The sequence below is a fragment of the Crotalus tigris genome, unplaced genomic scaffold, assembly GCF_016545835.1.
Source record: "Crotalus tigris isolate CLP2741 ecotype Arizona unplaced genomic scaffold, ASM1654583v1 scf7180000018970.2248101, whole genome shotgun sequence".
Classification (NCBI taxonomy): Eukaryota; Metazoa; Chordata; class Lepidosauria; order Squamata; family Viperidae; genus Crotalus; species Crotalus tigris.
Window position 1 is genome coordinate 1252484 of NW_024097302.1, and position 15169 is coordinate 1267652.

Below are 15169 nucleotides of genomic sequence, written 5' to 3' on the forward strand. Positions count from 1 at the left end.
ATAGTCATTGCCAATTGTCCATTCATTCATATGTCCAATCTGAGAATAAAATAGAACAATGTCAGCCTTAATTTAATAATAATATTAAGTGTACATAATAGACCTTATATCATCTGCCTGTATGACATTTTAGTGTTATGCAAAGATAAAATGTTAAAATCTGAATATTTTTCTCTTGTATTCTTCCTCATTTAAATGTAAGAATTTTTTTTCCCTCTAAACACAATTGCTAACTTAATCCAAGAGCCAGGTCTCATTCTGGAATTTTCAGTTCACCCAATCAGACAAAGGCTATTAAAAAAAAAAAAAAACCAAAGAGGGCACTCATCAAATTACACTGAGGTTTCCATCTGTTATGTTAACCTTTGTTCTCAAGTAACACTGAGAAGGGATGCTGCAAAACCCACCTTACTAAAGGTTTCATTTGAAACTGTATTTTCACATATTTCTACATGCCTCATCTAGGATTATATATGCCAACCCAACAGAAGAAAGTTGTTTTCTGCATAGCTGGTGTGTTCAGTTTTGCTTGTGCTCTGGCCATTGCAGCAGCTATAGGAACTCAGCTATGGATCCAAGGAAAAATTCTTTGCAAAACTGGAGCATTGCTTGTTAATGCTACTGGCCAGGAATTAGATAAGTTTATTGGTGAAATTCAGTATGGACTATTCTATGGGGAGAGGGTTAGACAATGTGGCCTTGGAGGGAGACCTTTTCAGTTTTCATGTAAGTAACAATGACAATCTGAATTATTTAATACTTTGTGCATGCTATCATGGTCTGACAGACAAAGTAAATGAGCTTTCTCCTATTTCTTCTGAAAGATTTACAAATGGGAAATACAAAATTATATTGCTGTAGCATAAATGTGATAATATATTATTTTTTAAAATTGATTTCTGTTTGATGTTCTTATACTATATTATATACTTTTGCATAGGATACGGCAGACTCAAACTACAGAGATTTGCATGGAAACAACATCAACTTTGTTCCATAGGGCTTTTTTTCTAAGTACATTTGCAGAAAATTGCAAATGTACTTCTCAGCTGCTTCTCCCCCCCCCCCCCAGGTAGAACTTTGTCTTCTGTTTTAATCTGTTTTAAATGAGTGGGAAGAAGGACAAGGAGAATTGGAAATAATCTTTCTTTAGTTTCAATAGATGCAAGAAATGAGAACTAAATAGTGCAATCCTACCAGTGGACAATTCCATTTATACAGAAAGAATCCTACTTGTCTTAGACCCATAGATGTGTAAATATAAGGTGAGCCTTCACAAAGCTAATAAAGCTTCGTATTTTAAAAAGAAAGTTAAACTCCGTTCCAATAGATTTATTTGTAAATTGAAACACTACTTTAAGTGGAGAAATAAAATGTTGATTGTGCTACTAACCACTACTCTCCCTGATTGGCACAAAAAGAATTATACTTTGGGATGCATCAGTTTGTCTTCCACACCAAAATATTATTATGGGTGCCAGTCACAGAATTAACTTTGAGCATCACGGAAATCATGGTTATGTAGACAACAGTTGATAAAAAAAATAAAATTAGGTGACATGTTATCAGCAAGAATTGGCAGGCAATCTGCAGAGAACCAGTTCTGGCTGATCCAAATAATTTGTGATGGTCTACTCTAAAATCTTTGCAGTGATGATAACCATATTCATTTAAGTTATTGACAAGCATAGCCTTGTTAATTAAATTCTATAGCAAGCAGCTTACAAATTATTTTCCAAAAAGTTCTCTTTATTCCTTTCCTCGGCAATTTGATGGTCTACTTTTCAAATTGCAGCCTACTACGAATATGGATGCTGTTGTAAAGAATGAAAAGGGAGCTGGATGTTGTTTTTACTAACATCATATTGTTTAATTAATCCCCATGAAGCATACTGCTAAAGGTGTATGAGATCATTTGGAGACAATGTACTCTTCTAATACAATTGTGTGAAAGGAGATAGTTTTAGATTATTTGGATTAGTGAGAAAAACACAGGTCCCTAGTCCACATTTTGAAAATGTCAATAATCCAATTAAATTTAACTACAGTTTGCTGTTTGTGTAATACAAACTTTGGTTTATATACAACAGAAACATAATCTTCTAATATTTTCACTGTTATGCCAGAATTCAGACATAGATTAAAATGAGGCAAACTAAGTTTGCTCTTACAATATGCCTGGAATTCATAAGATTAAGTATTTAGTTTTCAGCTATGACAAGTAAAAAGCCTAAGAATTAACAGTGTTCATTTCTGGTAATATAAGAGCTTGGTTACTAATTTGTTAAATGCAAAATGGTGAACAATCTGGATTCAGGCAACAAGGCAAGTTTCATGTTTTTGTTAAAAGAGCCATGATGACAATATAATTGTAACTTGAACATGCCTCTTAAACAGATGCTTCATCTGCCATGCAAATAAAGCCTCTTTTTTTTTCACCCAGCATAAGCCAAAAGAGATAGTATTGCTTTATTAGGACGGGGGGGGGGGGAACAGCCTGGCTATTACATTGCTCCGCCAGTCAAATGAGAATTTGCTAAATGGGGCAGAAGAGAAATATTCTTCATATTCAGTGGGTATACATGCTTCAGAAATGATTAAGAAATCCAATCTTGCTCTGATATTCACTCAACAGCTGCTTGCAGTTTTCTGTTCAAGGCTGGCAACAGTGTCACTGCTTTTAAGGATCACATGCACTCTGATAAGTAGATTCCTTAAAGCAGTAGCTACAGCAGCAATTCTTTTCAACCTCACATGGACACTTTAAAGAAGTATTTCTCAAACTTGGCAACTTTAAGATGGATGGACTTCAACTCCCAGAATTCCCCAAGCTTGGCTGGGGGAGTTGAAGTCTACCCATCTTAAAGTTTGAGAAACACTGCTTTAACAGAAAACTTGTATTCACACAAGGTGCAAATCATTTCCCAAATATACACTAATCCAAAGTATGCTTCAATAAGAGTAGCAATTTACAGAGTCTGGATTATAGGTAGTCCTTGACTTATGACAATTGAGCTCAAAAATTCTGTTGTTAAGAGAAATATTGGTTAAGTGATTTTTTTCTCAATTTTATGACCTTTCTTGCCACAGTTATTAAATTAATCACGACAATTGTTATGTTAGTAACATGGTTATTAAGCAAATCTGGCTTCCCTATTCACTTTGGTTGTAAGAACATCACAAAAGGTGATCACCCGGCCCCAGGACACTGCAACTGTCCAACTAGCCAAATACTGCCACTACTGGCTGGCAGTGGTTGCCCAGATTTCACTGCAAGTTTTCTATAATCACCTAGAGATGTTAAAAATTAAATCTGATGTTTTCTGACTGCAAAGCAGAAGTTCCTTTATTTAGTTACATCCTTTGATTGGAGATGCTACAGAACAGATTCTTATCGAAGAGGCATATATGTTGGAAAGAGGCACAAACCTCTGAAGGAACATGTTGAACACTGGACATACTCCTGTCATAAACGAGCAGAAAATTATTTTAATTAATTTTTAATTTTTAAATTATTTTAATAGAATTTAGGCATTGTATTGCCAACTGATCAGATGCCCAGGCTCTTGGTTCTTTTGGATCTAGAGACAATAAATATACCAGTGAATAGGAAGATTTCAAACTTTATCATTTAACTATAAAAGGCAAACTAAACAGAAACACAAAAAAGCATAACATTCCAAGAAAGATGGTTTCCCTTCAGCTGCAGAGAGTCCCATTTCAAACAGCAGAGATACTCCAAGGCCAGGGGTGCATAGAGCTGAGTTTACAAGCCTGTGCAGAGGTGCAAAGCTTAATAGATATTCAGGGTAATTAAATCCTGGCACCAAGACTTCCTGGCCTTGCTTCCATGGTCACCAGACTGCAAGGCTTGTTCTTGACCAGATTGTGTATAATTCTGAATAGGAACGATCATTCTGATAAGCCAGTGCTTGCCTAAACAATCTGCAGCTGTTTAAAAATTCTCCCTCCTTTATTTATCAAGCAAAAGTGAAAACAAGTACATTAAACATAGCTCAGAATGAACTCTAAATCTCTAGAATTTCCTTAATATGAAGGAGAAATCAAAATACAGATACTTATGATCACAACTGGGACCAAAATTTTTTGTTGCTAAGCAAGTTAATTATTAAGTGAATCATGCCCAGTTTTACAACCTTTGTTGTCATTGTTGTTAAGCAAATCACTGTGTTTGTTAGGTGAACCATGTTCTCCCATTGACTTTGCTTGTAATAATTGTTTAATGTGATTAAAACTCTCATAAGTACAGTTGCCAAGCATCCAAAGTTTGATCACAAGACTGTGGGGGTGCTGCAGTGGTAATAAGGGCAAGGACCGGGCATAAGTCACTTTCTTCCCTGCCATTGTAACTCCATTGTAATAGTCACTAAGTGAATGGTTGCAAGTCAAGGACTACTTGTATGTCAGTAAACTTCTCAAAACACAAAGGTGTTCCATATTGCAACTAGAGATACATGTTGGGAATAAAATCAAGTTTTAAACAGGCAAATGGACTAATAACAACAGATGAATGAATGTTTAAAAAATGTAGTGCCTTATATTTATTTGACCACATTTCTAAGCAACACCGTTCCTAATAAACTCTGGGTGCCAAAAAGTAAAACAAACAGTAAAACAAAACAACAGCCACAGTGCAATTAAAAGAAACAACCAATGATACAATAACATTCCTATTAGGGTTTATGCTATTTGGTCTACAACTACTTTTCAAAAACTTGCTGTTTGTTGCTTTGGGGACAGCAGCAAATTTCTCATACAGTCTATCTACATCCACTGAAACAACCCGGGATTCTAGGATCCAATCCAGCCTTCATATGTTGTAGGTATGTTTGGGCAATATGATCAAAGGATAAACTAGAAGGATTTTCCCTTCTAACCTTGAAATTTTTATTGGCTCTTTTACAGGAAACTGGGTAAAGCATACAGATTATATATGTGTGTAATGTGTACAAGGCAGGGCATATATGGTTTTGCCAATACATGGGAAAAAGTGTCTATAGTGCAATATATATCCTCTTTCCTTGGGTTGCTTGTACAAAACTTACATTGTTTTTATACTGAAAATGGGTGTTTGTACTAATGTCCTTGGCAGGAGAAAAATGTGACTAATCTAGGGAAAGCAATGATGGTATAAAATAGTGGTAGTGGGGTTTTTTATGCCCTTTTTATGGATTTAATTTTTTTTTGCACTGTAGCTTTAAGGCAGCTAATTCCTATGAAAGGTTTAACACTCTTTTTATTATCACTTGCAGCACCACTCATGCAAACTCTATTTAAGTCACAAAAAATGTCCCTGGTGATGGTACCATTTACTTATGCTAGCTGTGTTTGCATTTCAGTGCAGTGAGTCCCTGTATGTCATGAGATATATATATATATTGTAAAATGAATTTGCTCTGTTTGTAAAACCCATGCAGTCTCAAAGAGAGCCTTCTGCTTCGTTTCCTCTGACTTTTGTCAGTTTCTGGGTCAGCAGTTCATTTTCTAAAAGGCCATTAGCGTTCAGATTTATTCCTCACTGTTAAAAGTGGCTTTGCTTCTAAGGCAACATTGTTGCAGGATTAAATTTTATTACATGGTCAGCTATAAATTTTAATTATATATAAAAAATTTAAATGTAGCTGTGGAGAGAAATAGGTGGCTAGTGTGGCATGACGTCAAGTGTAAGTATTGTAATTCGTAAAAAAATTCACACTGGCTATCAAAAAAAATGACCTTTTGTGATTTACATGTATATTATGCACATTTTTGCACAATATGCATTGCAGTTCAAAACAGGTTTGTTCATGATTACCACTATGTTTACTCACGAGCATAGCCTTCCATAATATGGAACTCTTCATAAACTACGTTTATATGTTGCTTTAATTGTATGATAAGACTACAGATACCACAATGTGTGGCAACCTAAATTCTAGCTTGGTACGGTGGGAGAAAGTCCAAATACATTTAGAAGGCCAAATTCTCGAAGTCAGTTATTGAGTGCTTAGCTTGAAGTTTTTAGTTAAGCTGTGTTGCTTTGTGAATTCTGCTACCTCCAGCTCATTACTTATTTCAAAATAAATTAGACTATGACAAACCACTGAAATTCCCAACATCATCATAGTGTAAATCTTTGGATATGCCTCTAAAGTAGGATATTTTCATAGGCATATGCTGTAAAACTAGATGCCTTAAACATTTGATTAACTTAAGGTTTGAACAATTATCCTCTATAAGATGGAACTCTGTGCCCTTGAAAGGCGTACAATTGCTTAAACCAAGAAAGACCACTTGAAATAGATATCGCAGTGTCCAATGTTTTATCCCTCATCGGCAATAGCCTCTTTACCCAGTTGCCTTATTTCCAGAGAAGTGTGCAAATGCATAATTATGATTCTAAAATCTTTTATTTAAATAAAACTTCACCTGCTTTTTACTAAGTCAATCAAAAGACTCTTTTGTTTATCCTTACCCACAATTGAATACATTTTGTGACTTTATTTATTTTATTTATTTCTGCTAGTACAGAACAGAATAATAGAGTTGGAAGGGATCTTGGGGGTCTTCTAGTTCAACCCCCTGCTCAAGTAGGAGACCTTATACCATTTCAGACAAATAGTTGTCCAGTCTCTTTTTAAAAGTCTCCAGTGATGGAGCACCCAGAACTTTTGAAGGCAAGACATTCCAATGATTTATTGTTATATTCTACATATCTTGATTAGCTGTTGAATGCAGAAGTGATAGGATAGCACCGATCTTATCCATTTTGCACTTCATTGCTATTATGAAGGTTTAAAGTAATTCACATTTTTAATGTTGTAAAAAGAGAGAAATGTTTAAAGAAGATGCTGCTCTTCAGGTTAAACTAAATCTCCCAGAAACTTATAAATCAAATAGAAAAAAAACCAACAACAGAAACAATTTTCAGAAGAGATTCAAAACAAGGAATTGTGTGAAAAAGGAACAAAATGGTGTCACACAAATCTTTTGGGAGAGCATATCTGAAAGAACTATTTTTTCACTTAGTACGTGTCTTGCCTCTTGAAGAGCAAAAGCTTGGAGACAAAGGTTTGATAACGATCTGACATGCTCATGCAGGCTTGTCAGAGAAGACATTGTCCTTCCGAGTCGGATAGCTGGATCCAAACTTACACAGATTTTAGAGATTAAGATCAAGACAGACCATTGAATTAGGCTTGTAAATGAAAAAGTAATTAATGTTTTTACACCAGTACGTCCAAGCCTCGCACTCCGGCCAATGATCTAATTTGCAATATTCAATATTGGAGCTTCGTTTCTAAGAAGGGAATGCTGTAGAAATCTGCATTTTAAACCCTATAGCACCATAACTCCACCAGGAAATTATAATATTAAGATGAAATACATGAATCTTGACCCAGTGGACTGAATTAGATAGTTGCAGATAATTTATATTATACATGTTATATAAATTTATTTGCAGTACCTACATTGCTTTTTCTCAGCATGTTTTAACCACAGACAAGCAATTCTAAGGAGTTATTAGCATCAGTTTAATCATACCCCTGGGGACTAGGAGCAGTTATCTTATCTTCTACAAATCATTCTAAAATATCTGTTGTGGCTAACTCAGCAGAGGTATTTAAAAATCAGTAGAAAGATTAACTCACAAACTATTCTGCCTAAGTAGTTATCTACTTGTACAATGCCTTTAGAGCCATTATGTGACTATATATATTTTAGATAAATAGTGCATTTGCTTACTATACTGTATATTAATATACAATATGTTTAATAAGGCTGAACCAAATTAGGATATGATTCACAAACAAAAACACCATCTGTAGAATGCATCCTGTATTAAATCATTAGGAAATTAAACTATGCTTGACTTACAAGCATTCAATGAGCAACCATTCAAAGTTATAAGGGCAACATTGTAAAAAGTTATTACAAGTGAGGGTTTTTTTGCACTTAGAACTGTTGCATAATCCCTGTGGTCATGTGATCAAAATTCAGATGCTTGGCAACTGGCATGTATTTATGACAGTTGCAGTTTCTTGGTCATGAGAAAACCTTTTGCAACCTTCTGATAAGCAAAATCAATGAAGAAGCCAGATTCACTTAATAACCATGTTACTAACTGAACAATTACAGTGATTCACTGAACAACTGTGTCAAGAAAGCAAGATTGTTGTTAAGTGAATTTTGCCCCATTTTACGACCTTTCTTGCCACAGTTGTTAAGTAAATCACTGCAGTTGTGAAGTTATAAACCAGGTTGTTAAGTGAATTTGGCTCCCCCATTGACTTTGCTTGTCAGAAGGTTGCAAAAGGCGATCACATGTCGCCGGGACACTGTAACCTTCATAAATATGAGTCAGTTGCCAAACATCTGAATTTTGATCATGTTACCATGGCGGTCATAAGTGTGGAGAAATGGTCATGAATCACTTTTTTCAGTGTCGTTATAACTTCAGATGTTCACTAAATGAACTGTTATTAAGTTGAGGGGTACCTATAAATTAAATAATGGAGAGTAGCCTGGAGAAAATAAACAACATTGTCCATATATGGCTTTGCTGGTAGAATTTTTGGACTGAAGTCTAGCCCTTCTGGAAGGCATCATGTTAGGAAATGTATGAAATGCATGTGAATGCTGATTGGCTGATTGATGTGCCTCAGTCAGGTTGGAATATGTGAGCTTTGCTCCAGTAATGAAACAAAAGGAAGCTAAATGATGCCAAACTACATTTAATTTGCAAAGTCTTCTCAGAAAATGGATATGTATTAAAACATAAATATTGTCAGCATGTCCTCTATGTCGGTATCAGTTTTACTTCTATTTAATTTCAATCCTCAATTATAAATAAGATACAAAAACATCTTGCCTTGCTTACTGAGATTTCTTCCACGTTGATAATAATTCCTTGTTCCTGCCACAATGATTGATGAGGCAATATACAATGTCAAAGATAAATAAATGAATAAATATTTTTCTGTGTTATTTTTCCAGGTTTTATAAATATTTTTCCACTCTGTTAGTTTTTCCAGATTTATTCAAAATTATGCCTGCAAGTATCCATGTAAGTGTCATCCTCTTTTGCTTGGCATTATTCGTTTTTGCACTGATTGCAACCGGCTTCTTCATGTACAATGCATTTGGCAATCCTTATGAAACTTTACATGGTCCATTAGGACTCTACCTGTGGAGTTTCATTTCAGGTAAGTTCAGTAATACTTTGGCATGTAGATATATCTCTGTAAATGCGTTTACCAGATTTTCGTTTAAGTTGAGGTAGGCAGTTATTCAAAGTATGTTCCCAAATATTTTTTTGCTGGTTATTCATTTTTTTTATATGAAAAAATAGATTTTTTTTCTTTTTAAACTGATGTTTTCTACTCAATATGTTGTCATCATCACATGCAATCTAATTTGATATTTTGACATGTTTTGTGTTACAACCTCAACATCTACATCTAGTATGAGCAGTCAACCTTCCCTTCCCTTCTTTTTAGTATTTTTTAATAAAACATATGAAGAACAGCTGCAGGACCTGGATTTGGCTAGTCTAAAGAAAAGAAGAAATAGGGGTGACGTGATAGCAGTATTCCAGTATTTGAGAGGCTGCCACAAAGAAGAGGGGGTCAAATTATTCTCCAAAGCACTAGAGGGCAGGATAAGAAACAATGGTTGAAAACTAATCAAAGAGAGAAGCAACCTGAAATTAAGGAGAAATTTCCTGACAGTGAGGACAATTAACCAGTGGAACAGCTTGCCCTCAGAAATTGTGGGTGCTCCATCCCTGGAGTTTTTAAGAAGAGACTGGACAGTCACTTGTCTGAGATGGTATAGGTTCTCCTGCTTGAGCGGGGGGCTGGACTAGAAAACCTCCAAGGTCCCTTCCTGCTCTATTCTATTCTCATAGGGGTAATGGGTTCACTTAGTGATTATACCATCAACATAGAACTATGCTTGGATTGTGAGATTTCAGCAACAGTCTAAGAACAACTAGTCCTAAACAATGAACCGACCATAGCACTGCTGGAAGTTGAGAGTTTGAGAAGCTATAAACATTTAAAATAGCTATAAAAAGAACAGTACACTTGGAATACTGCATCCAGTTTTGGTCACCACAATGTAAAAAAGATGTTGAGACTCTAGAAAGAGTACAGAGAAGAGCAACAAAGATGATTAGGGGACTGGAGGCTAAAACATATAAGGAACGGTTGCGAGAATTGGGTATGTCTAGTTTAACGAAGAGAAGGACAAGGGGGGACATGATAGCAGTATTCCAATATCTCATGGGCTGCCATAAAGAAGAGGGAATTAAGCTATTTTCCAAAGCACCTGAAGGCAGGACAAGAAGCAACGGGTGGAAACTAATCAAGGAGAGAAGCAACCTAGAACTAAGGAGAAACTTCCTGACAGTGAGAACAATTAATCAGTGGAACAGCTTGCCTCCAGAAGCAGTAAATGTTCCAACACTGGAAGTTTTTAAGAAGAGACTGGACAGCCATTTGTCCGAAATGGTGTAGGGTTTCCTGCCTGAGCAGGGGGTTGGACTAGATGACCTTCAAGGTCCCTTCCAACTTTACTACTATTACTATTACTAGTTACATGTACTAGAAATTAAAACATAATTTTATACCCAACAATTTTACAAAATGAGCAAAATGGGTTATATAAAATTGGCAAAAAATTAGACAAAACAGAACTATAAATTAGCAAGCAAAATCCAACTTGAATTTAAAATAAACCATAGTTTAAAACAGCTCTGAGTTATATAACCTCAAAACTGTATCCCTAAATAAAACCATTTTCATTATTTAAACTTTCTAGCACCTGCTTCAGGAGCATATATTGATTAAGATTCTTGCACATTCTACATGGAAATTGAAAAACTTTCTACAATCAGGCATGCTTTGCTTACCACTTTCTGAATAAATCCTTCATTCCCATGTGTATGTAAATCCTTGGGTATATATATATATATATATATATATATATATATATATATATATATACATACACACACACACACCTACATACATATACACATACACACACACACACACACACACACACACACACACATCATACAGCCAGGGATCAATCCAAGGCAGGAATAGGTATTGGGAATGTAAGTTCATTTATTTATTTGTTTAAAATATTAATATAGCTACTCATATTATAACCAACTCTAGACAGCTCCCAAACAAAAGTTAAAACAGCATTAAAATCATTATAAAATTATAAAACTAAACATTGCTAAAACAGAATGCTTATTTGTTTATTTATTTGATTTCTATAGCTTTGAGTTCTATGCAGGACAAGTGACTTTGGACAATGTATATCATAAAGTAATTAAAAACAATACAAAATTAATAAATATGGTCACTGAGTAAAACCATTGCCATGATTTTTAATATAACCAAGAAATGGACCTCTTACACACTGAGGCCAGAGACCTAGGCATACAATTCATTTGTTAACTTTTATTTGCTGCCTATCTTGTTGCAGGGTTATTCTAGGCAGCTTACAATGACAAAAAGGAATAAAAATTAAAGGAGTGGAAACAGAACAGTGTTGTTGTTAGTTGCGAAATCATATCTGACCCATCGTGACCCCATGGACAACATTGCTCCAGGTCTTCCTGTCCTCTGCCATCTTCTGGAGTCCATTTAAGCTCACGCCTACTGCTTCAGTGAATAGAACAGTAGTGAATAATAAAGCAATAAAATAAACAATTACAAAAAACACAATGAATACATCAGTATAACTAAAATGATGAATGGGTGGAAAACATTGGGGGGGGGAATGAGGTCTTCATGTCTTACAAAGGGCCAACAGGATCAGGTCATGCTAATCTCTGAGGGAAGAATGTTCCAGAAGGCAGGGGCTACAGCAGAGATTACAGATGAGAGATTACAAGGAAATGAGTAACTGTGAGCAAAGCTTCCTGATCCAGGAATTGATGCAACTGGCACACAACCTTAAGATGTGCAAAAGTCCTTCTGGCCACATCTATCACCTGCTCTTCTAGCAAGAGCCACATGGTCCATCTGGGGCAGAGTGGACCAACCCATCCAAGACCAACAGTGGAAAAACCTTACCAAATATCCAAAACACTCATTCTAGCTTGGATTGAATCGAAACCCATTGCAACCCATCCAGATCCTTACAGCTTCCAGATACTGGCATAGGACTATGCAACATTTTGGACCAACTTGCACTGTGGGATGCTGGAAGCATCTTCTAGATGGGTGCAAAAATTCCTAATTACCTTTCTGAAGAGTCTTTGAACAGAGATCTGGTGCATACATAGTACACACCAGATCTCTGTTTTTGCTCTTAGAAGAAAGAGCTATTTATGTCTGTCTCAAGCAACAAGGAATAGAATTAGCTCAACAAGCACAGTTGCTTTATAACCAGTGGGAAAGAAATAGTTCAACAAATATTACCATTCCAGCAGATTAATAAGTTTTATTTTTCATGTACAAACAGATTTGGGGGAGCTTTATTTAATTTATAAAGAAGAAAAAACCTAAAATTAGCATGTTCATCCTTTAATACAAGGATTAGAACACTCATTTTAATCCAAGTAAGTACCAAATAAAGCAAATTAAGGGGTTTGTCAGATGAAGCTGGCAAGCTATACAGACCAGGTGAAACTCAGTTGAGTGTGGATTTTAAACTGATTTATTTAGAGAAAAGATGGAGAAGAAATGGAGCAAAAGCAAGTTATAATTATCTGTTCTTATTAATTATTGGATTCAACTGGGACCCAACCTCTCAGAGAAAAAAGTAGGCATGACAGCTAATTTTTAAATGTTGAACTATAACAACAAATGTTGCAAAATTAGGTTGAAAAATTGTCCAAATATTAATTTTGCATTTCTTTTTTTTTTCAGTTTCTTGTGGCTTTCTTATTTTGATACTGTTTTCTTCAGAAGTCAAAATCCACCATCTCTCTGAAAAAATAGCTAATTATAAAGAAGGAAGTTTTATTTTTAAAACTCACAGTGAGCAGTTTGCAAAATCCTTCTGGATCATCCTGGTGTGTTCATTAGTACACTTTATGAACATTCTGCTTATACGCTTGACTGGATTTGAGTTTCCTTTTTCGAAATCAAAAAATTCTGAGGCACCAAATGGAGCAATGGATCTAATGTACTAAACACCTTAAATCTTGATTTATGCAAATAATTCACCTTGGCTTTCTTTTTTCAAAAGATGCAAAGCTTACACATATTTAAAAGATTGGTTTTTACAAGTGTATTTTGAGGCAAAAACATACACAAGGTACAAGCAAACAGGGCTTTAATCAGTAATATTATTTTCATTAGATTATCACTTTTCATCATAGCAATACAAAAAGAATGTGAAACAGAATACTTGCAGCAATCTATAACAGAACCTACTTATTTCCTATTTGCAAATTATGTTCAATAGTGTTTGTTTAGAGGTATTGTCAATACTTCAAAGTATTGTACATACTTTGAAATATATTTGAAGTATGTGCAACCATCTCAGCTTTTATTTCAAAGAACTAACGGTTCAAGAATTAAAATGGAACACATCTAGCCATAAACCAATATTTTAGCAGCAAGTCACAGAGATTTTCAAAACTGAGCTGCTGAAATTTTTAAAGATGAAAAATTGTGTGCAAAATCAAGAATAAATCAACATTTCCAATAAAAATGAAAAGTGCCAATTTGAAATCAGATATTATAATTGGCATCCAGTATTTTCAACTCACCTTAAAGAAATTTCTTTTCACAAAGGGAGAATTAACCATAAATGGATCCCTTCTGTAGTTCTCAAGCAGCTTGTGTTCATTGACAACATCTATAGTGTGCCATGCTGTGTTATTTCTATTCTATAGGAAAGCATTTCTGTTAGAAATTAATGTTCTATAATTAATTTTTAACTGAAATACTTTTTTATGAACTACCAAAGATATTTGTACCTTCTGTTTAATGTCATATTTGAGAGCGCTGGCCCCATATGTACTAACTATGCATACAGTAAAGTTGTGATATCTTTCTTTTCTTATTAAAATGTTTATTTTAATTTTCAGATCTGATCTTTCTCATATGGAATTTTATGCTTCATAAATAAATACTATCTGTTATGCCCTATAACTTCAAATAATTGTCAGTAGAAAAAATGCTCAAAACAGAAGAAAATAAAATATCTGTGCTCGAACTTATTCTAATTCATCTTATATGTTAGTATTATGTGTTACAAGAAATTTTGGTCAGTATATCTCTGTAATTTTTATCTTATTTTTCTTTTGTCCTGTTATTCTGTTATTCCACATTTATTCTCATGTTTACGATTTTAGTTCCAATAGCTGGTGCTATTTCCAAAATGCATACATGGACATCTTCATATATTTTTGTGTATCAATTTATTTCTTTCCCCAGCATATCCCAATACCTATATCAGAAAATCACCATGCTGTATTATCCTAAGATAACTGGGCTATGTAGTATAATAACAATTAGAGACAACACATCTGAATGGTACCATATTGGAAAAGGTTGTCATAAAGCATATCTCAAGAAAAACAATAGCCTGGTTCCTATAACATGCTAAATCATAATGTCAGAGGCTACACATCATGCTAAACTACAAACTAAAAACCAATCAATCAATAAATATTGAATTGCAGTCCAAGACTAGATAATAAATGTTAAAACAACCAAATATAAGTCTAAATACAACAAAAACTGATTAAGTAAATGACATACTTCTATTGTTGGTCTGAACATAGCAAAGCCTTATTGTTTTGGGAAACAATTTAGCCAGGTGTGAATTCAGGAAGTTTAGCTTGTAGTGAAGTACTATAGAAAAGCAACAAATTTTATTGGATAAAACAGAGATGCAGATTTGAGTATAGAATAGGAATTCAAACAAGATGCTGGATTACAAAAATGATATGAAAAAAGATGCTGTAGATGTGAAAATGGATTTCAAAATGCCAGAGTTTAAGAGTGATATAGAAAAAGATGATAAAATGATTTACAAATAAGCTCAGCTGATATCTTAATAATTAAAGATACATACAAATAATACATAATAATAATAATAAAGAGAAATGTGGAAGGGCTTCTTATCTCAGATTTCTAAAAAGAATGTATGAAACAAAGGAAACTGTTTCTGAGAGGAGATATAAGAG

General features: G+C 34.5%; 1 protein-coding gene across 1 annotated transcript; it reads left to right on the forward strand.

The window, feature by feature from the left end:
* The first annotated feature begins 381 nt into the window (after nucleotides 1–381).
* Nucleotides 382–14408, forward strand: CLRN1 (clarin 1). Its single transcript, XM_039357977.1, has 3 exons — nucleotides 382–726; nucleotides 9027–9206; nucleotides 12897–14408. Exons 1-3 carry the CDS (start codon nucleotides 453–455, stop codon nucleotides 13160–13162), a joined length of 720 nt encoding a protein of 239 aa, XP_039213911.1. The 5' UTR covers nucleotides 382–452; the 3' UTR covers nucleotides 13163–14408.
* The last annotated feature ends 761 nt before the right edge of the window (nucleotides 14409–15169 follow it).

Bases quoted from the DNA above. Each gene is read 5' to 3' on its own strand.
- CLRN1 (XM_039357977.1), top strand. From the start codon at position 453: ATGCCTCATCTAGGATTATATATGCCAACCCAACAGAAGAAAGTTGTT. The intron at 727-9,026 runs GTAAGTAACAAT...CCACTCTGTTAG, and splicing joins GAGACCTTTTCAGTTTTCAT to TTTTTCCAGATTTATTCAAA. The intron at 9,207-12,896 runs GTAAGTTCAGTA...TTTTTTTTTCAG, and splicing joins CCTGTGGAGTTTCATTTCAG to TTTCTTGTGGCTTTCTTATT.